General features: G+C 40.8%; 1 protein-coding gene across 2 annotated transcripts in view; it reads left to right on the top strand.

The window, feature by feature from the left end:
- Window positions 1-26,147, top strand: part of SRGAP1 (SLIT-ROBO Rho GTPase activating protein 1) — a gene marked incomplete at both ends in the record, with an annotated part of 273,306 nt that overhangs the window by 116,433 nt on the left and 130,726 nt on the right. For both annotated transcript variants that reach the window (XM_082851178.1, XM_082851179.1), the window contains 2 exons: window positions 18,083-18,278; window positions 25,229-25,391. In XM_082851178.1, the coding sequence (XP_082707304.1) occupies window positions 18,083-18,278; window positions 25,229-25,391 (359 nt within the window). The remainder of the gene's footprint in view (window positions 1-18,082; window positions 18,279-25,228; window positions 25,392-26,147) is intronic.

Genomic DNA, 26,147 nt, shown 5'->3' on the forward strand with positions numbered 1-26,147 from the left:
AAGTGAGAAGGAGGAAGTAAAGAATTCTATAGCAGAAGTTAACATTGTAAATCAACTAGACTTCAATAAAATGAATTTTTTTAAAAAAGAATTCAGGAACCTTCTTTTTATAGTTAAAAGCCTGGACTGGAGTCAGATTGCCTGGGTTCAGAATCCAGCTTTACCTACTGGCCAAGTGACCATGGGCAAGTTATTTACCTCTTTTTGCCTCAGTTTAATTGTCTGTAAAATTGAGGTAATAATAGTACTTACCTAATAGAAATGGTATGAGAATTAAATGAGTTAATTCATATATCAATAAAATAGAACAATGCCTGACATTATATGCACTCAATCAAATTTCACTATAGTAATACATTATTGTCATTACTTTTATTAGATATCTTACATATGAATGTAACATTATATTTTCTAAGCCCTTTGACATTCATACCTCCATCCTTCTGACAGTAGTGTGAGTCCGCAAGGATGGGTATTTTTTTTAATTTACCTTTTTAATTGAAGATAGTTCATTTACAGTGTTGTGTTAATTTCTGCCGTATAGCAAAGTGACTTAATTATACACATATATACATTCTTTTTAATATTTTTTTCCATTATGGTTTAGCCCAAGATACTGAATATAGTTCCCTGTGCTATACAATAGGACCTTGTTGTTTATCCAGAGGATGGGTATTTTTTATACCTGTTTTAATGATGAAGTCACCTGAGCCCAGAAGAGGGTCAGTAACTTGCCCAAGGTCACTGAAGTATTTAGTGACAGAGCTGGGAATCTCATCCATGTCTGTGGATTACCAGTTTATCTTTACCAGTAGCCCGATAAGCAAGGCTTTTAAACCCCAGGGAAAGTTACACTGTGGTTTATACACTGAGGCTCTGCAACTCCCTAGTTAAATTGTGGGTTTTCTCTTTGAATTATAACCCAGTAACAGCACACCAGTGATTGCTTGTGGATGGCTTTAGGGTGTGTTTATTTTATGTAAAATCCCAGCGAACTCTAAATTTAAACATTTCACAGCAGAGGGTTACCTTTGCATTAAAATGGTGGTGTCCTCAACACACAACACACTTAACTGTTTTTAAGACCCAACCTTATCCCTGTTTACTGTGTAACTTTGTAAAATTTTGTAAAATGAGAACCATACTACTGTGTTCCCAAAATAAGGATCTGGATCGATTGAGCTTATTTAATTGTTTTCAGATACACAATAACTTTAAGAAAATATAGGCTTTGGAGTCAGACAAAGATGGATTGAAACCTAGCTCTGCAAAATAGGGATATTGGAGTGTATTTTGCAGGACGTTTGTAAAGATTTGAAGTAACCTAATAAAGGGCCTGGCCCTTAAGAGGGGACAAGTGATGGTAGTTAGAGATGCTCTGGAATTTTTACCCGTGTACAAGTGGAGTTGTATCTTCTACACCAGAAACTGCATGTGAAGAAATCATTAGGGGTTGGAAAATCAAAATGAATATAACCTAGAGCTTTGCATATTAGAAAATATTTGGGGAAGTATACAACAAAATTATCAATATTTATCGCTTGGTGATAGAAAATCAAGTGGGTTTTTAAACTTACATTTTCTAACACATTATAATATACATGTCTGCTTTTGTAGCAATAAACAGTTATTTTTAAGTTAAAAGAATCATTCATATATTTTTAAAAAGCACAAAAAGTAACTGCACCATATTAATAGGTGTGTTCCCGAGACGGATAATTTTCCCCTCTTTCTACTTTTATAATCTTCTAAAATGAGTATGTTTGTATGAATGATGGAGAAAATAAAAGTACATTCTTAATATGCGTGATCACCACCCTCACATAGAATCTACAGTACATTAGAACTTACAGAAAATATGAATTCTTTGGAAATGTGTGAAGATATTCTAGGACCAACAGATGTAATAATAATAACCATAGGTACCATTTGTTTGAGTGTATTCTGTGTGAGGCTCAATTTGAATTCTTTACATGCATTATCTAATTTAATCCTCATAACAAACCAATGAGATTGGTTTTACTTGAGATTTAAGATTATATAAATTACCCAAATTCAGGACTCAGAATTTAACCTGTGACTTTCAAAGAAAAAAAAATCATAGTAACATGATCATAGTAACAGAGGAAATTTTCACTTATGCTCAGCTGGAGAAATAAAGCTTTCCACCAAATTTATGACCAAGTTTGTATAGGACCAGGTCTTCTCAGCAGCTGTCTGTCAGGCCAACTTTAAACTACCATATACTGATTTTTTTTCCCTCAATTTTTTAATTGGGCAACTTGGGGTTGGGGAAAAATGGGAATGGTGTTGCTTGAATATCTTTTACTTGACTTAGGCTTAAGGGAGAGCATAGCAGAACAAGAGTACAGGTATCAATAAGGGGTGAGGTTTGTTAAGTGAAAACACGTGGTGATACTGAAACCTATTTTGATAGTACCACTTCAAGCATGGAGGTTATGGGTAAATCTGCTCCTATTGTAGTGGGTAATGAACTTGGCAACTGTCTTTCCTTTAGCCTTTGTTTCCCAGAGTGGTTAGGAAAAGATGTTAGGTTTTGAAGGAAGTTTCATATGAGTTTTCGTAACCATTTCCTCATAACTGTTAAACCTTTCCTTTCTTTTAAGTATTCGCTTCTCACGAGTTGTCTGACATCCTGGGCTTTTTAATTGGTTGACTTTGCCCTGTCTCTCAAGTGCACTGACTCATACACAGTACCTTTTTGGAAGTTTGATATTTAATTTAAAAAGTATTTCTGTGAATTCTTTGCAGAGGGGGTGGGGTACCCCAGTTTATTCATCTTTATGTAAAAGCAACTAGCATGAGTCGTATTGTTGGCATTTGATATGTTTTTCGTTGAACCAACGGAGGGGTTCTTGTTTCAGTTCAAGGAGACTTTTCTAAGGGATGGAGTTGCCTGACAGTAGCACAGACTGTTCTTAGGAGACAGGTAGTGAATTCTGTGCAGGCATGGACTTGGGGGAGTTTGATTACCAGACAGTAGATAGGACTAAATGATTTCTAAGGCTTACGGTAAATTTGAGATTCTGTGATTCTTCTGTTTCTCTAACATGTGTCTAAAGAGGAGAGAAACAAAACATAAATTGGAACCACAGATCATCCGGTAGAGCCTTTGATAGCAATGATGGTTAATGGGGTTTGTATCAGCACTGGAAGCAGAAGTGCTTTTCTCTGGTTTCCCGAGTCGGCATGGATAGTTCTCGTCTTGACAAACTGTTCCAATAAGATTGGACTGCAGATCATCTTCCAGATGTAGGCTGAGCCCTAGGAGATAATGATGACGAGGAGAAAATGTTCCAGCATTTTCAAGTCCGAGAAAACTAGTGTGAGAGTTTTAGAATGGTCCAACTATTCACATCCAGGTGACAAATAAATTCACTTAAAAGCCAAGAAATAATATTACTCACTAAATATGCCACCTTAAATCATTTTGATTGGTTTTCCACACATCATTTACATTGTAGCCTCATTCATGAGGTCCCAAAAGTTATAATTAATCTGCATTTTGTTTCTCTTCTATTTCTGACAGTTGGACAAGGTGTTGATTTTGTCCAATAAGCCGTCTCTGTCAGAAATCACAAAATGGTAGCCCAGAGGCAAAATCTGGCACAAGGATGGCTTTTCACTGGCTTGGACGGGGTTTGATTTTGTTTAATTAGTGGCTGATATTTAAAAATTTGGAGATTTTACCCCCAAATCAGATTTCTGGCTTCTCTCCAGACGATCAGGTTTGGCATAACTGCATCAGGCTTCGCTACACAGCAAGCATTATCTGGAGCTTGGTGGCTAGATGAGGCATGTGTTCCTGCTTAAGCAATCCTTACCTTTCCTTGTTTTTGTTTTTGTTTTTTGTTTTTTTTGCGGTACGCGGGCCTCTCACTGCCGTGGCCTCTCCCGTTGCGGAGCACAGGCTCCGGACGTGCAGGTTCAGCGGCCATGGCTCACGGGCCCAGCCGCTCCGCTGCCTGTGGGATCTTCCCGGACTGGGGCACGAACCCGCGTCCCCTGCATCGACAGGCAGACTCTCACAACCACTGCGCCACCAGGGAAGCCCTCCTTGTTTTTTTATTCCCTGCCCGCTTCACTCATTTATGGGCCCAGTCTGGGCTCTGAGGGCATTTAGGTTTGTGACCCTTCCTCTATAAGTAATGCTCATGTGCAGGTCTTAAGACTATAAGTAGCTATTATTTCAGCCTCAGGAAGGGACTGCAGAATAAGGGCAAGTTTTTCACTGGATCTGGGCAGAGTGTTCTGCTTTTGGGGTGCTGCCGGCCTGCCAACTCTGTAACCAGAGGGGAGAAGAAAAACTGTATTCATCCTGAACCGCGCCGCTGGCGTTCAGGAGAGCCCTAGACTAGGAGACAGGGCCTGAAGTGCCCTGCAGACTGTGGCTTGCCTAAGCTCAGGGTGACTTGGCACCTGTGCCAGGGAAGGATCCAGTGGAGTGGCAGAAGGCTCCGTGCCATCCATTCAGACAGCTTTCTGAATCCCGGCAGCCAAGAGAACATCATCTGTGCCTGTGAGTAGTGTGGGTTCCCGCCAGAAACTTCTCAACTTCAAAGGAAAGAAAAGAAAATTGTACTGTGGGTCGCTGTGGAAAAGCTTTTGGCCTTACTGAATTGGGCTCATTTTTACAGAGAAGGAAGATGGCGCAAAGAATTCTGAGGGATTCTACCTGTTTTTCGTGGCCTTTCCATTCTACCCCGGAGGTGCCAAGATCGTTAAAATGCTCAAGGAACTGCTAAACCTAACCATGGCAATAGAATGAACACAAAGAATTGCTATAGTTTGGTCTGAGAGCTGTGTTAGAATTAGGGTAGTGTGAAGAAAGAGCACGGATGGGCCTTATGGCAAATTCCACTAAAGTTGAAGTTGCCCGTCATGACCAATTTGGATTTCACTTAGGTTTCTAAAGGCTTAAAGGGGTGGTGGAGGTGGGGGAAATCTTACAAATCTGAACAACCTACACTTCGGTTCTAATAAGGAAAAAACTGTGCTTTATGTTTGACGCCGAAAGTTTGTTCTTATGCTGGCCCAAGACTGAAGTCTGATATCTGGCATTATTAAAAGCAAAATGTACTCTTCAAAAATCTGAGAGCCTGATGACAGGCAGGAGACTGAAGCTCTCTCCAAGGCCCTCTGGTGCCCAAGTCTGATCCAGTGACTTCCTAAGACCTTCGGAATTTACTTTACACTTATTTCATTTGCTTCACCCGCCCCCTTTCCTCCCTCACCTACCCCTCCTTGCTCCTCTCTTATCTCTCTTCTCTCCTTGATTCTCTTCTCCTTTGTTTTCTCAGGAAGCTACGTTTCCCTTTATCTTTCTTCTACTCCCGCCTGCCTTCTTTCCCTCCGCCCATCAGCCCATTGTCTCCCGTATTCTTCTCGTAGTACCTCTTACCCAAGCCTTGGGGAAACTTAACAGCAGAGGGGACAGTGTGTGAGCAGAGAGCTGGGAAGGAAGTTTCAGTCAAAAGCAACATTTAGATGGTAGATGCATAGTAGGGGCAGAAGTCCAGAGAAAATAGCTGGTCCTGGGGATTTGCAGGGAGGAGGATTGTATTTCTCAACAATGCACTAAGAGCTGTTAGTGCATCTGATCATATTTAAGAATGAATCTCTTCCAGATAAGAGCAGCTGTGTAAGAGTGGGTGTGGCAGAGGCAATAAAGCTAATACTGTGTTTGAGATCCTGTGAAGAGCTTATAAAGAGGTATAAGATGAGAAAATGCTAGCATTTTCACCTTAGTTTCTAAACTGCTGCTTTGTTATAAAGATTAAATGATACCTCTTCAAAGTAAATTCCAAGATGAATGGACCACAAAGTATATAAGAAAGGTAGAAGATAGGTGTTTTAAGTAATTTGCCATTTTAAGCTACTTCAACTCAAAATTAGATACAAATCTAATTATAGTGAAATAAAAGGCAATTCTGAGCACATTGTGGTACTTATAAATCCTTCCGCTCCATAGCCTCAGTATTCTGTTAAATATAGCTGACACTGCCTTCTCTTATCTAAATTGGCATTAAACACTTAAAAAAAAAATCTCATGTCAGAGATTTGGCAGAAAATGTCATTTTCTGATCATTTAACCAGTTAGAACATATTTCTACAGCTATCCTTTCTAAATGTGAATAGTATGCATTTTTAAAAATAAATTGAAGTATAGTTAACATACAATATTATATTGGTTTTAGGTGTACAACATAGTGATTCGATATTTTTATACATTACCAAAAACTCACCATGATAAGTCTGGTACCCGTCTGTCACCATATAAAGTTATTACAGTATTATTGACTAAATTCCCTATGCTGTACATTACATCCCCAGGTGGGAGGGGAGGACATGCCTTTGTTTTTAACTTGTTAAATAAATAAATTGAAGCATTCCCTATAATGAGAGCTGAGTAAAGATAACACCCCTTATCATTATAGAATATTTACTTTTAAGTCCCCTCCCTAATAATTGATCCAGCCCCTGTCTACCTTACGACCCTGTAATATGTAACAAACCGCCATTCTTGTAAATGCCCTGAACTCTCCAGATACTCATACCCCGGGGCCTTTGCACAGGCTACTCCTTTTGCCTGTAATACCCTTCCCACACCCACCCCCAATTTGACACTTCTACTTGGGGATTTGGAGGGAGGAGGGTAGTATGACTCAACAATGCACTAAGAGCTATTCAGAGCCTTAGTGTCACCTCAGAGCCTTCCCTGATTTACCCTGGGCAGAATTTATTGTTCCTTCCTCTGTGTCCTCACAGCACTTTCCTCATGCTTCCATTATAGGTTTTACAACATTGCCGTTGTAGGAGATGATAGTTATAAAAATAAGTTACTTGTTTCCATGTGTGTAGACCAGGAGCTACCTTGGGAGGCCCTGGGGGTAAAAAGCAATGGGTTTATCTTTTCTTCTCCAGGGCCCAGCACCTGAAAGTTACTCAGTAAATGTGTGTCAGATGAAAAGGGTACTCACTCTTTGGCTTGTTGAACAGACAATGAGAGAACATCGTTGAATTTGATTTCTGCAGGTTATGTGGGTAAAGGTTGAGCGTGCAGGACCAGAAGTAACTTTTACTATAGAATTTGGCTTTCATCTGAGCATAAAATAGAAGAATGTTACTTTAATACATAGGTTGCATATCAAATTGGACATTTTCTGTGGTACTTTGAAGAGGTGAAATGAAGAAGAGAATTATTATCTCTGACATTTTCACAAGCTGGTTGATGTTCAGTATTTGCTGTATCTAAGTATCTGCTTAGACCTAAAAAAAATCATCAAAAATATACATATATATATAATATATATGTGTGTATTTCCATATATAGATGTATAGAGCTATATATGAGTTTTTAAATTGCCATCTCTTTAAGGATTTTGTAGCCTAGGATTGAAAGGTATTTATTCTATGATCCAGAATTGTGGCTTTCTGCTGTGAAATGAATGTTAAGGAAGCACAGGTAACTAGGCTACTTTCCAGTTTCCTTGTATCAGCTCCTGAGTTAGAGTTCAGGTAGTTCACTTGGAGCCAGAGGTTATTGGAGCTCTCATTTATTGAACTGTAGTTAAATAAAAATAAGATATAAAGTTGCCAATAGCAATCCAATCAAAGTCTCTAATAGAAGTCGAAGGAAAATTAAGTGAAATGATTAGTGCTTCCTTTGTTATTTTCCTAGATGAAGGTTTTCACTTATGTTAGAAACGGACATATAAAAGATACCTTTAGGGCTTCCCTGGTGGCACAGTGGTTGAGAGTCCGCCTGTCGATGCAGGGGACGCGGGTTTGTGCCCCGGTCCGGGAAGATCCTACATGCTACGGAGCGGCTGGGCCCGTGAGCCATGGCCGCTGATCCTGTGTGTCCGGAGCCTGTGCTCCGCAACGGGAGAGGCCACAACAGTGAGAGGCCCGCGTATCACACACACACACACACACACACACACACACACAAAAGATATCTTTAACTGAGAGATGTTTAAAACATGATTTTCACTGGATTTAACTGGAGTTCTTTTCAACTGTTGACTGAGTAGAACATTGTTTTTGTGGGAAAGCTTGTAGGGCTGGATGCCAGCAGAACCACATGGAGCAGAGAATGAAGAGGTGTAGTGATGGGGTGGTGTGTTGCAGGGAGATGAGGCAGGAAACACATTTTATGAATTAGCAAAATTTGAGTCCTATGTCCAGATGTGGATAACGAAGCATTTTAGTAACTAATTATCTTTACTGAAGCAAGCATTCATCAGAGATAATTATTGAGTATCTATTATGTGCTGTATGTAAATTCAGAGACGTGATATTTGTATTCAGGGGATTCATTCATAAGCTATATAGTTCAAAGCTCTACAGTCATTGTAACATAATAGCAGTAGTACAGTAATGATTTAAAACGAAAGCAATTGACCAAAATACATGGTTTCCTGTAAAGCTGTGACATTCAGGAATTACTAGGGAATTAGCATTAGCCACTTAGCTAGTTTTGTAAAGTGTTAGGGGTTTTTTTTGGCTTTTGGCTTTCTTTTTTTTTTTAATTAATTAATTTATTCATTCATTCATTAATTTTTGGCTGCTTTGGGTCTTCATTGCTGCACGCAGGCTTTCTATAGTTGCGGCGAGCTGGGGGCTACTCTTTGTTGCTCTGCAGCATGTGGGATCTTCCCGGACCAGGGCTCGAACCCGTGTCCCCTGCATTGGCAGGCAGATTCTTAACCACTGCGCCACCAGGGAAGCCCTGGCTTTCTTTAAGTAAGAGATATAAATGCAATTTTTATTGCTTTTCTAAATGATGCTAGACATTTGACACTTAAACTTTTACTTGATACATTAATAGTTATATACAGCATCTATATACATTCTAATAGCTTATCTCTAAGGCTAGGCCTAGATCACTTAGGCTTGCTTTGTGTAATTGCACACTATGTGTAATTGTTGAGGGTTATAATTTTGCATCATGAACTTTGGAGTCAGACAAACCTCAGTGGGAATCTAAGCTCTAGTACTTAATCATTGTATAACTTTGGACCAAACACTTAACCTCCTGCTTCAATTTCCTCATGTACGTAATGGAGGCATTACATAATAGGTTTGCTGTAAGAATGAAATGAGCTAAACTACATCAAGTACTTATCACAGCATCTGGAACATAGTAGGAACTCAGTAAATATTCTCCTGTTAGACATAAATGGTAAATTGCTTGTGGGGTTAAACTGTGTTCTAGTAGATGCTTTAAAATTATAATTTGAAAAAAGCCTCAATTTGCAATTAATTCAATACAGAAGATTTAAACTAGTTTAAAAGTTTTTTATTCTTAAAACTTATTTAGAGAAAATGATGTGTAACATGTTTACTCCATGAGACTCCATGTTGAATAATTTCAGAAAAGAATGTCAACATTTAAAGAATGCCTTGAACCTTTGTCAGTGACACAGCCCTTCCAAAATGTAAATCTTTGGACTCTCTGTAGATCAGTGATTTCCATACACTGTCTTTTTCTAGTAGTAAAAATCAATCTACTAATGTGGTCTTAAGTGTTCTTGCTTAATTATAGGGAAGGTAATGAAGTCCTGCCTCTTGTGCATTCTAAATAAAAGCACTAAAGCTAATCATTCAGATCTGTACTTCCTTAAACTGGCCTTTCCTACAATGTAGTTAAACTGCAATAATTGATCCACTTAATTTATTGCCTTTTATCCTAGCTAGTTTTCATCTGGAAAAAAAAAAAAGTACAAATTTGTTTTCCATACTTTTCCTGAAAATGTTATCTGGACCAAAATATAATATTTGGCTTTCAAACGCTATGAAAACTGATGCTTTTGTAGTAAGCTTTATTCTAAAATAATACTGAGGTAAATGTCACTTCAAATGAGGATATTATTATGAGAACTTAGAAAAACAGACACAGCCTCTCTTTAAGTGCAGGAAATGTTGTGAAATTGACTTTACTTTCATATCCATACGGTGAGGATTAACTGTGCTGAGAGGACACTTTCTTATTTTATTCCCAAAGGTTTTATCATTAACTCTACTCCCTCCCAAATGTGCTAATTATCTCTGGAGTTCTAGGATGCAGCCATGGTTCAAGCTTAGAATGGAAACAAACCTGTTTCATATATGTCTATGGTATTTAGTTTGCCTAAGTCGTTGGTGATTTCATAAGTCAGAAGTAGAAAAAGACTTTAGGGAGTTATATTTTCCATGACGCAGTAACCTGGTCCAGCCATGCTAAACTTCCTTCCCTAGAACCTTACTCTTCTGGGCCAGGGTATCAAGAATTATCATTTTCGGGCTTCCCTGGTGGCGCAGTGGTTGAGAGTCTGCCTGCCGATGCAGGGGACACGGGTTCGTGCCCCGGTCTGGGAAGATCCCACATGCCGTGAAGTGGCTGGGCCCGTGAGCCATGGCCACTGAGCCTGCGCATCCGGAGCCTGTGCTCTGCAACGGGAGAGGCCACAACAGTGAGAGGCCCGCGTACCGCAAAAAAAAAAAAGAATTACCATTTTCAGTTATTTAAAGAACTACTTTTCCATTCCCCAGATTTGCATAGCCTTCCAAATTTTACATATCCTTTAAATGCAGGGCAGGGCCAACTACCTCTGAAGCTATCACTGATGAAGACCCCAGCTCTGACCTATGGTCTTTTCTTTTCTGAAAGTCCTTTAGTCTGTGTAGTTGACACCATCAAATCTAGAACTTGTATTTTCCTTTTCTCAATCCATATTATATGATAATTGGCCAAAACAGTGTTTGACATGATGAGGAAGTCTTTGTATATCTCATCTCATTGAAGCCTTCTGTTGCCTTTGGGAGCCGAATATGGCAGTTATGATTAGCGATCATTTTGCAGTTGAGGAAACATGAGTTCCACAGAGATGGTTACTCTTCCAAGGTCCTACTTCTAACTGGAACTGACGTCCTGATACTCTGTATTCTACCCCATGTTTGCCTTGTGCATAAAGCTTGTCTTCTGATCTCAAGTCCGCTAACTCTTCAAAGACCTTTTCTGATGGTAACCCCACATTCCAGATTCCACTTAGGAGAAACTTAGTTGCTAATTCACTCATGTACTAGAGGAGAATTGTCCTATAGATGAGCCACATTTCCAATTTTAAATTTTCTTTAGCAGTCACATTTTTTTAAAAAAAAGGAGACGAACAGGTGATATTCATTTTAACATCATTTTATAACCAAAATGTCTAAAATTTTTAATTCTAACATTAACTAATATAAAAAATATTAATGAGGCACTTTTATGTTCTTTTCTCCCCCACACTAAGATTTTGAAGTCCTCTGTGCATTTTACACTTAGAGCACATCTCAGTTTGGAGCAGCCATTTCAAGTGCTCAGCGTGACAGATGGCTGCATATTGGGCAGCACAGCTTTCTTCCTACAGTGTGGTTGACAATCAGCTTCTCCTCTCCGAAACAGATAACATGGACATACTCATTAGTTCCACACCAGATGACAGAAATGAGTGATTCATAACTAATTAAAATAATAGGCTTAGGCAGAGAAAAACATGGATACCATTCATTCTTGTGAGGGTTTTTGTCGGTGGTGTTGGTTTGTTTTGCCCAGTAATTCATACTTCAAATGAGGACCCCTATAGCTTACAAAGGAAACAATTTAATAAGGTATAGGACACGTAGCCTTTCATTTCATTTATTTCTTCATTTCTTTGTGCTGTTTTCTAGAATGCAAATCTGATCATGTGTCTCTCTTGTTCAAAATTGTTCAATTCCTCCCAACTGGTGTTTCCTACAGTTGCCCAGTGGTAAGATTCACCTGGGTACTTAGTTAAGATCCTCTGTTCCCAGTCCTGTCAGACCAACAGAATCAAAATATCCAGCTGAGGGACCTGGACACAGGTATTTTTAGTAATCACCCCTGGTGGCTCTTATCATCAAGCCAGTTGGGGAAACTGGCCTAAAGGATGACATTTTACTCCTCAGTCTACTTTGTGGGATCCTTTCTGACCTAGCCCATGACTAGATCCATTACCCAGCCAGAGTTAGGTTTTAGCACAGAGAAGCACTTGGCAAGATACTCTTCCTGTGCTCTCCTCCTGCCTGTGCTTGTGTTCTTTCAGCCTGGGATGCCCTTCCCCTTTGTGTCTGCCAACACACTGCTGAGTCCCCCTCAGGATCACCCCCGCAGCGTTTGCCTCGTTTCCTGACACACCTCCTCCCATTGCTCCTTGACATTGGTAAATCAAGGCCCTGAAGGTCACTAGCTCTCACTATCTGTTTGTCTTGGCTGTCTTCTCACTGAGGGATGGGGCTTATGATTTCCAGTCTGTTATTAGAGCCACTTAGAAGGGAGTCTGGCACAAGGAAATAGTCAATAAATATTTTTCTAGTGAAAGCCTGCTGATACGAGTAATAATAACATCTCCATCTGTTTCATAGTGGTTTACAGATTGCAGCATGCTTTTCACTTACATCATCTCATTTAATTCTCTCACCACAGCCTCGTGAGGTGGAACTCGTATTTTTCGAGATGTTAAGCAACTTGCCCCATGTCATGTGACTTGTAATAGGTGACACCGTAACTCCAACATGGGTCCATAACGTGCAGAGTGTAAAACAAGCATAAATCTTGGGTTCAGATTTCTAGTGAAATGAAGAAACGGCCTTTGCTTATTCAGTCTATTCACACACAAAAAGACATTAATAAAGTTCTTTCACATTTATGGATTTTTTCTTTGCTCCAAATTTCTAGCCTTTTTAGCATATTTCTTTTTTTAAATTAATTAATTTATTTATTGGCCGCGTTGGGTGTTCGTTGCTGCGCGCGGGCTTTCTCTAGTTACGGTGAGCGGGGGCTGCTCTTTGTTGCGGTGCGCGGGCTTCTCATTGCGGTGGCTTCTCTTGTTGCGGAGCACGGACTCTAGGTGCACCGGCTTCAGTAGTTGTGGCTCATGGGCTCTAGAACACAGGCTTACCAGTTGTGGCACATGGGCTTAGTTGTTCTGCAGCATGTGGGATCTTCCCGGACCAGGGCTTGAACCCGTGTCCCCTGCATTGGCAGGCGGATTCTTAACCACGGCACCACCAGGGAAGTCCCAGCATATTTCACAGAAGTTTGCACCTAGTGTTTAGCTAATCAGTAGCTGCAAGATTATATGAATATTCACATCAGCAATGATTATGTGAACGATTGATGGAACCAGTTAGTCTAATTGGGTTCTTCTCTTTAAAGATATTCCAGTGGTTCTTACCTGGTATTTGGGAGAATTCCTTATAGCCCACAGGTAAAGGTACTGATAAATCCACACACAATGTAGACTTTTTTGACATCATAAGGAAAGTCTGACGAAACAAGACTATGAAATAATTGAGATGGTCTGTGATGCTTTAGAAGTGTTGCTGTGTTTTTATTTTTTGCTGGATGATCACGAGTATCACACCCAGTCTATCAGTTTTATGCCCTAGTCCTAACCATTCAGTAACATACTAGAGAAACAGCCCAGCCTGGCCTCAGTCTTTCCGTGAAACATGCATCACACTCTGTGGTCTCACACAGATTTATTTTAAGGGTTAGGACTTCCCTTTATCAGAGCAATAGCAAGAAATGCCTCCGTTTCCTCCTTTCCTAGGCAATTCCATTTTATTTGGTAAGTATTAGTCAATATTTCTGTAGCTTAGAGGAACTATTTCCATTTTTTAAACAAATTGAGTAGTTTGAAAGCATAGTCTTTTGTGTGTTATTCTTGTTGGATTATTGATGTTGATTCATCCTGTGGTGATGCTCTGGTAGAACAGAAATTAAATAAGTCATAAAAAAAAAACCCAGTAAATTTTAGCTCCTTTAAAATGGCCATTATTAGTATTTAGTAGGTCCTGCCCTAGATTTAAATAATAGCTGCTTGGAGCCTCCTCAGAGATGGCGTTTTTCTGCCTGAAAGGGTTTGCGCTGTTTTATGCAGTTGTCTGGGAGTCATGGTGATAAGCCCCTTCTGATGTTCTGTTAGGTAAATCTTTTCTATACCATTAGAAATTGTAATAATTAATGTACAAAGGATGCTAGCCAGTAATTAAATTTACGATTCTGACTCACAGATAAATTCAGGATGAAATTAAAATATTGAAGCAAGAGCCATTTTTTGAAGACATCATTTTAAAGGGCTTGCCCATATGTTGTCTAATTTGATAAACTACTAAAAAGTACGAGGTATGGAAATAGGAGGACTCATTTTTTTAAATTATTATTTTATTTAGTTATTTATTTGGCTGCTCCGGGTCTTAGTTTCGGCAAGCGGGATCTTCGATCTTCGTTGCGGCACGTGGGATCTAGTTCCCTGACCGGGGAGCGAACCCGGGCCCCCTGTATTGGAAGTGCGGGGTCTTAGCCACTGGACCGCCAGGGAAGTCCCAAGGAGTCATTTTGTTGTTACTGCTGTTATCCTTCTCAGAAATGTCTCAACCAACATTTCAATGAATTGTGATATGGCAGTCTGTTGTTTTTTATATAACAGCTATATTGTGATATGTTATATATCATTCAATATACCCATTTAAAGTGTACAATTAGCTGTTTTTTTAGTGTACTCACTGTTTTAACTGTCACCACAATCACTTTTTGAACATTTTCATCACCCCCCGCCAAAAAAAAAAACCCTGCACCCCTTAGCAGTCCCTTCCCATTTTCCCCAACACCTCCAGCCCTAGTCAACATTTAATCTACTTTCTGTGGATTAGTCTCTTGGACATTTCACATTAATGTAATCACACTTTCCATTAGTGACTCCTTTTATTCACTACGTTTATATTTTCAATATAAGCATGAAACAGTACTTCATTCCTCTTTATGGATGAATAATATTCCATTGTATGGCTATATCTCATTTTGTTTTTCTGTTCCATATTGATGGACATTTAGATTATTTCCACTTTTCAGCTGTTAAGAATCATGCTGCCATAACCATTTGTCTATATGTTTTGTGGGAAATGTGTTTTCTCTTGGGTGTATACCTAGGAGTAGATTTGTTAAGTCTATGTCAACCTTTTGAGGAACTGCCACATTGTTTTACAAAGTGGCTGTACCATTTTACATTCCTACCAGCAGGGTATGAGGGTTCCAGTTTCTCCACCCTTCACCAACACTTGTGTCTTTTTGATTACAGCCATCCTAGTGGATGTGAAGTGGTATCTCATTTTGCTTTTGACTTCCTTGTGATCTTTTCCTCATTTGTCCTAAACTTTTCTAAATTAAAAGATAATCAAACAAATTCTCTCCGATTTTTGGAGCATACTTTTTCTCTAGGTTCTGTCCCTCCACTTTTCCCACTATTGAAAATGTTGCCAGCGTCCTATTTTGACTGGAAAATTAGAGATAATGTGAAATAACAGTTACTCCCTGCAAAATGAGGATGGGACTGTAACTGTTTAAAATACGGTCCTCCGGGGCTTCCCTGGTGGCGCAGTGGTTGAGAGTCTGCCTGCCGATGCAGGGGGCGCGGGTTCGTGCCCCGGTTCTGGAAGATCCCACATGCTGCGGAGCGGCTGGGCCCGTGAGCCATGGCCGCTGAGCCTGCGCGTCCGGAGCCTGTGCTCCGCAACGGGAGAGGCCACAACAGTGATGAGGCCCGCGTACCCCCCAAAAAATAAAATAAAATAGAGTCCTTCTTCTCAGAACTCCATAGTTCTTGATTTTAAATCTAAGAATGAGATCCAAGAAGGAAGCCCATATAATTTTTGTGTACTTCTACAAAAACAAAAAGAACAATGGAATAGTAACTTTACATATTGTTATAAAACCTAAGAATAAAAAGGAAATAGCCTATTCACCACATACTGGATTTAATAAGAAAAGGCAAGAATAAAGCAAGTAATACTTTGACACACCATGAGCTAAACTTTTAAATAATATACACATGTTTTTATAATAAAAGTTTTTTATAATAAAATTTTTAAAAAGGAGGGGGGGAGAAACAAAACAAAACAGAACTCATTGACAGCCAAAGACGTCTGATGTTTTTTTCACTTAGCACAGCAAGATGTGCTACAATTACTTCATCAAAAAAGACTTCCTGGATGAGAAATGCCCCCACCCTTGATTTTTTTTTTTTTTTTTCTTTATGAAACAAAACTAGGTCTGTATTTGTGGGGGGGAGTTTGGCAGACATGCTGATTATAATACTGTATTGAAAAATATTTACTTTGATGGACTAAAAACCAGCTGCTGTTCGTGGTAGTTAAAAGCCTGTAATAATGTCTTCACTTTGGTGTTCACCACACTTTTATGAGATTAATAATAGGATCCCCCAATCTCCAAGTGGAGAAACCAAGAGAGGACGCTTGAGAAATGCTTTCCTATCTTCTCCCGGGACTCTCCCAAAACCATGCTGCTTGGACATGAGCTTATTGAGATCAGAGACCTTGTTTCATAGTTACTGTATCTTCTTTGCCAGGATATAGGCCTGGCACACTGTAGGTACTTAAAACATGTTGCACGGATGAAAGGCAGGCAGAAGCGTTCAATTAATTGACGGACGGACCTGGGTTAGAGGTCCTGCGGGTGCCACTTACAAGCTGAAGTCTCTACATGAAGTATGTCATCTCATCAAACCTCAGTTTCCTCTTTGCAAAATAAGGATAATACTAGTATCCACTTCATTAGGGTGTAGAACAGCAAGCATTCGATTGTTATCAGCTCTTAAGTTGAGCAAATTTCCTGACTCCTCATTCAGAACTGGATGGCCCTGCTGTTAATGAGCCTGATTACACATGGTCGAGTATGTGCATACGTACTGTCAGCTCAGTCTCTATTTGAGAAGACGCATGGGAAGAAATTGAGGAGCTGTTATTCGGACATCAGTTTCTTAAACTCCACTGAATTAGATTCAGCCCTCACTTTTAGGGAATCATGCACCCGACACTGGGAAGGATGAAATAAAGAAGTTTTCCAGTATGAATATTCTTGTCTTTGGATGTTAGCCCTGAGTCTCAGAACAAAAACAAGTCAGTAGTTAATAGTTACTGTATCTTATTTTCCAAAACACACATGGATCATTGTTACAGTCATTTGCAGATAGTTTTGCATGACACACTTTTGCTTTTGTGTTTCTGCTAAATCACTAAATGACTAACCTTCCCGTTCCTAATGTATTAAAATTGTCAAAGGATTCTTTTCAGATAAATGTGTCGATAAGGCTTCGTTTGAGCAATGGGGAAAAAGTGAAAGCCAAGTGAAGAGCTCTTGATCTTGTGATCAGAATAATAAAGTGGGATCCAAGGATTGCCCCATAATGAATGGATTATTTGGATATAAAAGGAAATTATTTTTAGGTGTGGCATTCCTATAAACCCTGAAGCTATGTGTTTTACAAACTAGAAATTTATGCACTAAATAAAAATTACCAGATGTCAGTGTGTATGTGCCAACTGGCAAAGAAATTGAGAAGGGTCAGAAGTCTGGAAGAAATGATGCTCACTTCTTTGCCATTCAAACTCAAAAAGGATAGTTGAGGTAAAATGCTGTTTAAAAAACTACGGGGTCCTCAGCTACCCAAAGATGTCACGCGTTACAAATTGTTATCTGAAAGGCTTTCATTTTTTTTCCCCTCATGACTCCACGCATGTTTGTGGCATTGCAAATGTAATCCATGTTTCTATTCTAATTTTTTTTTTTTTTTTTTTTTTTTTTTTTTGCGGTACGCGGGCCTCTCACCACCGTGGCCTCTACCGTTGCGGAGCACAGGCTCCGGACGCGCAGGCTCAGCGGCCATGGCTCACGGGCCCAAGCCGCTCCGTGGCATGTGGGATCCTCCCGGACCGGGGCACGAACCCGTGTCCCCTGCATCGGCAGGCGGACTCTCAACCACTGCGCCACCAGGGAAGCCCTCTATTCTAATTTATTACATTCTTTCCGGAGGCTTATCTCATTCTTTTACAGGGTCAGCAGATATCTTATTTAAAGACCCAACCTGAGCACAGCAGCCTCGTAAAGGTCCAGTACAGAGCTAAGTGTATAATAGGATTCATTATTTTTATCTTGCACATACCACCACACCTCAGTAATTTTCATGAAATCATCAAATGGATTCTCTTCTCTCCTTAGAAATTCGAGCTCAACTGGTAGAACAACAGAAATGCCTGGAGCAGCAAACAGAGATGCGAGTTCAGCTTCTGCAGGACCTGCAAGATTTCTTCCGGAAAAAAGCCGAAATTGAGACGGAATATTCTCGGAACCTAGAAAAGTTAGCAGAAAGGTTCATGGCAAAAACAAGAAGCACTAAGGATCATCAACAGTACAAGTAAGAGGGACTTGACTCAAATTCACCTTTCCAAGGGGATATCCTATCTTTTTACCACCCTTATTGGTTTTAGAATTTTCCATTTTTGTCTGAAAAGTTGTTGGTTGATATATCCCCATAGATAAAAGCAACCCTCTGCATTTATAATTTATGAGCATAAATGTATTACATTTTAAACTAATAGTATTCTCTTGACATGTTTCTCTTTCCAATAAATACACTAAGAGTTGTTGTTTAACACAGGTAGGTATTTGGACAGGCAAATTTTAAATAGCTGATTCTTCAAGCAAATACCTCAAGATTTCTGTATAGTGATCTTACATGAAAATAAGCAGTGAGGGTTGCTTAAATTTATATCCCACCCCCCAGTCATGCTTGTGGTCATTGCAGTTGAGACTGACTTAAAACAAGGGCTTTTGGTAAAATGCGTACAATCTAGCTTAATTAAACCTTATATTAATTGCACAGTTGACCCTTGAAGAACCCAGGAGTTAGGGGCACCAATCCCCTGCACAGTCGAAAGTCCCACATACTGCTATCTCTGCCTCAGAAATAAAGGAATTGATAAATGAGTCACCTAAAGGCAGGAAGCTGAAACAGTTATGGACAGATCAGGACTCAAACCCAAGTTCTACATATTGTGATCTCTAACTGAACAGAAACTTTCCCCCGCATCTAGTTAATTTAAAGATGTAATGAAAATAGAGGTACCATGTTTTTTTATACAAATTTTTTTTTTATTTTTGACTGCGCTGGGTCTTCGTTGCTGTGTGCGGGCTTTCTCTAGTTGCGGCAAGCGGGGGCTACTCTTTGTTGCAGTGCATGGGCTTCTCATTGCGGTGGCTTCTCTTGTTGCGGAGCACGGGCCCTAGGCGCACGAGCTTCAGTAGTTGTGGCTCGCGGGCTGTAGCGCCCAAGCTCAGTAGTTGCGGCGCACGGGCTTAGTTGCTCCGCGGCATGTGGGATCTTCCCGGACCAGAACTCGAACCCGTGTCCCCTTCGTTGGCAGGCAGACTTCTAAGCACTGTGCCACCAGGGAAGTCCCACAGGGACTATATTTATTGAAAAACATCTGTAAGTAGACCTGCACAGTTCAAACCTACGTTCACTGTCAACTGTACTTCATTTGTTTAAAAAAAAATACACGCAGGTTTTTCTGATGAGATTTACTTTAGAATTTAAATCTGAGACACAAGTAGGCAGACAACTCCAATAGAGTATACAAGGGCTCTGACGGGGTAGATGCCAGGGACAGACCTGACAGAAATCCATTCTGCAGTGGAGGTGGGGACGGCAGGGTCCAGGAAAGGTCCTGGAAGAAGTGATGCGTAAGTAAAGACCCGAAGGACTAGTTGGCCAGTAAAGGGACCAGAGCAAGAGGTTCAGGCAAGGGGAACATCACTCATAAGAGACCAGAAGGGAAGGGGTGTAGGGTAGCTTTGCAGAGCAGAAAGTAGGCCGGTGGGAGTGAGTAGCAAGGTGGTGAGCTGTGTGGCGCCCATTGTACCTTGTGCCAGATCATGGAGGCCTGTGAATCATACCAGGAAGTTTGGACTTTATCCTAAGGGCCTGAGAAGCCTTCGTAGAGTTTTAAGTAGAAAGAAGACCAGCTCACACCTGCATTTTAAGATGATGACAAAGACCGTAGATAGGATTGGGGGCTGGAGGAGGACACAGTCAAGGGCGGGAGACCAGGTGGAGGACCCTCACCATAATGGCATGAACTGTCAACACTGCAGGTAGAAAGAAATAGACTTGTTTAGGAGATACTAAAAAGACCTCCCAGTCTTTCATTTCTGGAAATAGAAATGAACTAGATAATATGAAAAATACTTGTGCTAATATACTTGAACTAAATACTTGAACTAGATAATATGAAAAATACTTGTGCTGTAAAACTCCTGGAAATGCTGACTAAAATATAATAGACATCACTTTAAATGTATAACTGAACTCAGGAAAGTAAGGGAAATTTCCAGGGGCCAAAAAAGAAAAAGGGAATTGAAAACTTGAGTGGTGATTATATCACCCTTCAGTCCCACGTGGGGACAGAAGATGAGGCTAATGCAAGGTAGGGAGCTGGAAGGGAGGACTTCCCCATTGCCAATCCTATTGCACTGCATCACAGCCTAAAGTCAGGAGCAACAGAACTACTATCTCAGTGAAATGGTAGAACAGAAAGCCACTCGCCCACCCACACAGCGGACAACAAGGAGGCCCGTCTGCTCAGCCTGGGCTCCAAGTGGAAGGGGGTTGCAGAGAAGCGCATCTTAGCTTTCACCATTGGCTTTACAGTTTCATTTTACACCCTTCTGTGGCCTTGGATCCTACATAAAAAGTAGGGTAGGGACTTCCCTGGTGGTGCAGTGGTTAAGAATCCGCCTGCCAATGCAGGGGACACGGGTTCGAGCCCTGGTTCGGGAAGATCCCACATGCCGCAGAGCACCTAAGGCTCTGCGCCACAACTACTGAGCCTGCGCTCCTAGAGCCCATGCTCCGCAACAAGAGAAGCCACCGCAATGAGAAGCCCATGCACCACAACAAAGAGTGGCCCCTGCTCGCTGCAACTAGAGAAAGCCAGAGCACAGCAATGAAGACCCGATGCAGCCAAAAATAAAATTTAAAAAAAAGAAAGCGTAGGTTTTTTGAGAAACCTCCATACTGTTTTCCACAGTGGCTACACCAATTTACATTCCCACCAACAGTATAGGAGGGTTCCCTTTCCTCCACACCCTCGCCAACATTTGTTATTTGTGTTCTTTTTGATGATGGCCATTCTGACACTACAATGAGGTGGTATCTCATCGTAGTTTTTTTTTTAATTTATTTGTTTATTTATTTATTTTTGGCTGTGTTGGGTCTTCATTTCTGTGCAAGGGCTTTCTCTAGTTGTGGCAAGCGGGGGCTGCTCTTCATCGCAGCGCGCGGGCCTCTCACTGTTGCGGCCTCTCTTGTTGCGGAGCACAGGCTGCAGACACGCAGGCTCAGTAGTTGTGGCTCACGGGCCCAGTTTCTCCGCGGCATGTGGGATCCTCCCAGACCAGGGCTTGAACCCGTGTCCCCTGCATTGGCAGGCAGATTCTCAACCACTGTGCCACCAGGGAAGCCCCCTCATCGTAATTTTGATTTGCATTTCCTTGATGATTAGCAATGTTGAGCATCTTTTCATGTGCCTGTTGGCCATCTGCGTTTCCTTTTTCGCAATTCCACTCCTGGGTATATATCCAAAAAAAACAAAAACACTAATTCAAAAAGATACATGCACCCCAATATTCAGAGCAGCATTATTTACAATTACCAAGGTATGGAAACAACCTACGTTGTTGAATGGATAAAGAAGCTGTGTTAAATATGCATAATGGGGGGCTTCCCTGGTGGCGCAGTGGTTGAGAGTCCGCCTGCCGATGCAGGGGACATGGGTTCGTGCCCCGGTCCGGGAAGATCCCACATGCCGCGGCGCGGCTGGGTCCGTAAGCCGTGGCCGCTGAGCCTGAGCGTCCGGAGCCTGTGCTCCGCAATGGGAGAGGCCACAACAGTGAGAGGCCCACGTACCGCAAAAAAAATAATAAAATAAATACAACAAACTAGTGAATATAAATAAGGAAGAAGCAGACTCACAGATATAGAGAAAAAACTAGTGGTTACCAGTGCAGAGAGGGAAGTGGGGAGGGGCAACCAGGGGGTAAGGGATTAAGAGGTACAAACTATTACGTATAAAATAAGCTACAAGGATGTATTGTACAACACGGGGAATATAGCCAATATTTTATAATAACTATAAATGGAGTATAACCTTTAAAAATTGTGAATCACTATATTGTACACCTGTAACTTATGTGATATTGTACATCAACTCTACGTCAATAAAAAAATTTTTTCTAACCCTTAAAGAAAAGGTAGGAACTTTTGAAGAAAAAAAGGAAGTAGGGGTCCTTTTGCAGAAGCAAATGCAGAACTATTCTGGGTAGGGAATAGTTTTTTAATTTTTATTTTTGGGTGACTTTAATCTCTAGTGTTGGTCAGCATAGAAATAAATTTTGGTGATGGTTCCCAGGGTGAGCAAATATCAAATGTGCTTGACAGAGACTGGAGCCAGTACTAGATCCTCATTTATAGAAACTGTCCCTTTTTAAAAGTGATTGCAAATAAGAAGACAGCCCATTTGTACATTCAGTAAATATTTTTGAATGTCTCCTTCTGTGTTCTATACTCGGTAATCTCTTGTGAACTGAAACCATGGATGGACCCATGCACCTTAGTCTGATCCCTGAGTGGATCAGCTGCCACCTTTTGTTCCTCCTGGTTTTTTCACTAGTTTTCTTCAAAAGGTAGGCAGCTCGGAATTTTCCTTGAGTAAGTTTATTATTGACTACAGAAATGAAGATAAGGTAATAAGTTTACAGTAAGGACAAACCAGGGTTAGGGGGGAATAAATCAAAGACAGCCCTTTAGGAAAGAGTCACACAGACCTGGTTTGAATACTGGCTCTACTGTGTGACTTTGGTCAAGTTGCTTAACCTTCCTGAGCCTTGGTTTCCTAACTTGTAAAATGAGATTTTGTGACTAGTAAATGAGAAACGTAACAAACTGTTGATGTGATTAATGGCTGACATGGGGTGTGCACTCAGTATTCCTTCTCTTCACGAAACAAATGTTAAATCTTTAGCACCTTTACTTTACCAATCATTTAAGCTCTTACTCAGTTTTGGGATGCTTGTTGTGTAGGATAATCCTTGGCCTAAAGTTGCCACAGCATGGTAGAAAGACCAAGGCTTGGATCAGCCTCCCTGGACTCAGAGACTTTCTCTGACCCCAGCTTTGGTCTTGAGCAAATCATTGTGCCTTGCTAAAGCTTAAGTTCTCGTATTGATAGAGGGGATACAAAGCACCTCTGCCTTAAGTTGTAGTGGTAAGGATTAGGTAGAGTTAATGTGTGTAAAGTCTTTAGACCAGCCGCTAGATGAAAATCGCTAACTTTACGCAGCACTTACTATGAATCTAAGGCATTCTAGTAAGTCCTAAAAATATATATATTAACTCAGATAATCCTTATAATCTTATGAGGTCGGTACTGTTGCTTTACGCATTTTACAAATGAAGTAACGGAGGCACAGAGAGATTTAAATAATTTGGCCAAGATCTCCTAGGTAATTGTTCCGGGATTTGAAGCGAGGCAGTATAGATCCATGTTCCATGCTCTTGCCTTGTGTGCTCGGTAGGTGCTCAGTAAATGATAGCTTAGCTGCCTCTGTTGTTTTTGTTGTTGTCGATACTGTTATCACTTACTATTAAGGCAATAAAAAGTGTTTGTTCAGTGAATGAAATAACATTTATTTAATGCTGACCACAGGCAGGGCCCTGCGGACACAAAAAAGTATGAAATGTTCTCAAAGAACTTATGGGTTACTTCATCATAAAGGATATACAGAAAAGTTAATATAAGATAACGTTTACCTCTTGGGCTGGGCGGCTAGAGAATGTCAGTGGAAAGGCTTCAGTATTCTTCCATAGAACCATTGCCCCTTGCCCAATGGCTTTGAGAGAAAAGGAGGGTTCTTTAGGTTGGGGGTGTAATTCTTAATGTGCCAGCTGGGAGAGTGGGAGGCTTCTCTTCTGGGTATAAGTGCTGGGACCCTAGATCAGGGGTTTCTTCCCTTACACGCATCCATACTTCTGTGGTCTACTTCCTCTTTCTTTTAGAGAGGGTTTTGACTGATGCAGGGTTAAATCCTGAATCCGAGGGACGTAAGGGCTGCAAGTCCTTCTTTAGTCATTTTTCTAATTTAATTAGTATTCAGAATCATAAATCATCATGAATATTAGGAGGATAACATGTCTGATAAAATAGCACTAGTGGGGGCTTCCCTGGTGGCGCAGTGGTTGGGTGTCCGCCTGCCGATGCAGGGGACACGGGTTCGTGCCCCGGTCCGGGAAGATCCCACATGCGGCGGAGTGGCTGGGTCCGTGAGCCATAGCCGCTGAGCCAGCGCGTCTGGAGCCTGTGCTCCGCAGCGGGAGAGGCCACAACAGTGAGAGGCCCCCATAACGCAAACAAACAAACAAACAAAAAATAGCACTAGTGTCCCTGAGTTAGGATAAACATTCTGTGCCATTTTGCCATTTTAGAGTTAGATTTTTAAAGTAAAAAAACAAACATTGTACTTTTTTTTTTTTTTAAAGCAGTAATATCCCTGTCGGTCACTGCTTTTGTTTGGAGTTTTTCTTTAAAACTTTTTACAAGTTGCCCTTTGTGGTTTATATTCACTTTTCACTTTATTATGTAGAATAAAACAAGGAGTGGTTACAAATCTGAAATAACTTAATGGGTTTAAAAAGGAGATGTGACATGTCATAAGCCAGTAAACTTCTTGGTTCTATTCACAAGCCCTGAGACAATGCTGGAAAGTTCTGCTTCCCAGGAACACTTTTTGGGAGGCTGGAGGTTAAGTATCAGGGGATTAGTAAATCATCGTCACATTTATGTTCCATGGAAAGTATACCTAGCCAAATTTCTTTTCCAACAGCAGACTGGACATTCAGAGCACGCTTTGCATTCAGTGGCAAACCACAGTCTGTCTGTGAGACAGTAGTCAGTAGATTTTTATGTAAACATAAACTGCTTTCTTCAATGGGGTGTTTAAAGCTAAAAGCCTGCCTTAGTACTGTATATGTTAGGGTCCCATGCCCTTGTCAGGAGTGTGGGTTTTGACTGGTGTTCTCCGTTCAAGTTTTTTCCTCCAAGCCTAGGGGAGTTGCTGGCTGGGTGCCTTCCCAGCCTGGAATGCTGTTCTGCTGGCTCTCGAGTGTCTTGCTATGAGCAATGCTCAGAGAAGAAAGAACAGGGACGATGCCCGTCTGTTGTGGCTCCTAGTTTGCCTTGGTGACTTTCCCTTAGCTGATTGGGGCAGCTTTGAACTTGATGGTAATTCTCTCTCTTCTTCACTCCTTAGGAAAGACCAGAACTTGTTGTCTCCAGTGAACTGCTGGTATTTGCTCCTGAACCAAGTGAGACGAGAAAGCAAAGACCACGCAACCTTGAGTGACATCTATCTGAACAATGTGATTATGCGTTTCATGCAGATAAGTGAGGATTCCACCAGGATGTTTAAAAAGGTATCCTCCATCAATCCTGCCACAGTGTGCTTCCCTATAACCACTGAGCCCATAACCAAGACTGAGAAGGGTCTGCTGCCTTAATGACTTAATTGTATCCAGTAAATATTAGGCCCAAAAAATAAATAAATGAACAGATATTTTAAAGACACAGAACAAAAAGTTAAATCCCTGCTCTCTTGGGAAAATGTTATCACAGTTTTTTTCTTATTCCCACCAGACTAGCAGCAGAAGCTGTGAAAGAGTGACAGGAAAAAAATTCCCCAGGGCATGGAAAATTCAGTCCCTTACATGCCAGAGAGCTTCCTCCTTCCCAAATCCACTTTAAAAAAAAAAAAAAAAAAAAAGGAACTGGGCTTTTAAGGCTTCATATCATTGTTACCAGTCTCAGCCAGCTCTCAGCAATTTTTTTTGTTGTTTGGACATCTTTGTTGAGAACAATAACAAAATTGGACCATTTCCTGTGTAGGGAATGCAGCTACTTGCCCAATAAGACTGGCTTTTGGTTTTCATGTTTATAGGACAAGGGTTCTCCACCACCTCCTCAGCTTCATACTCAGGGTGTTTGGTGCCTATACCAATATCTGTACATCTCTTCAGTAAGTAATTATTAGTTTCAGAAAGTGGTGGGGGAAACCACCTTGTAGATTAAAGACAGTTATGTTTCAAAGGGACCCCTTAAAACAAAGTTGTGTCATGCAGGCCATCTGGGAAACTTCTTAGTCATGTTTGATGTGTCCACATTAGGTTTGATTT

The sequence above is a fragment of the Leucopleurus acutus genome (genome assembly GCF_964270905.1).
Source record: "Leucopleurus acutus genome assembly, chromosome: 11".
NCBI lineage: Eukaryota > Metazoa > Chordata > Mammalia > Artiodactyla > Delphinidae > Leucopleurus > Leucopleurus acutus.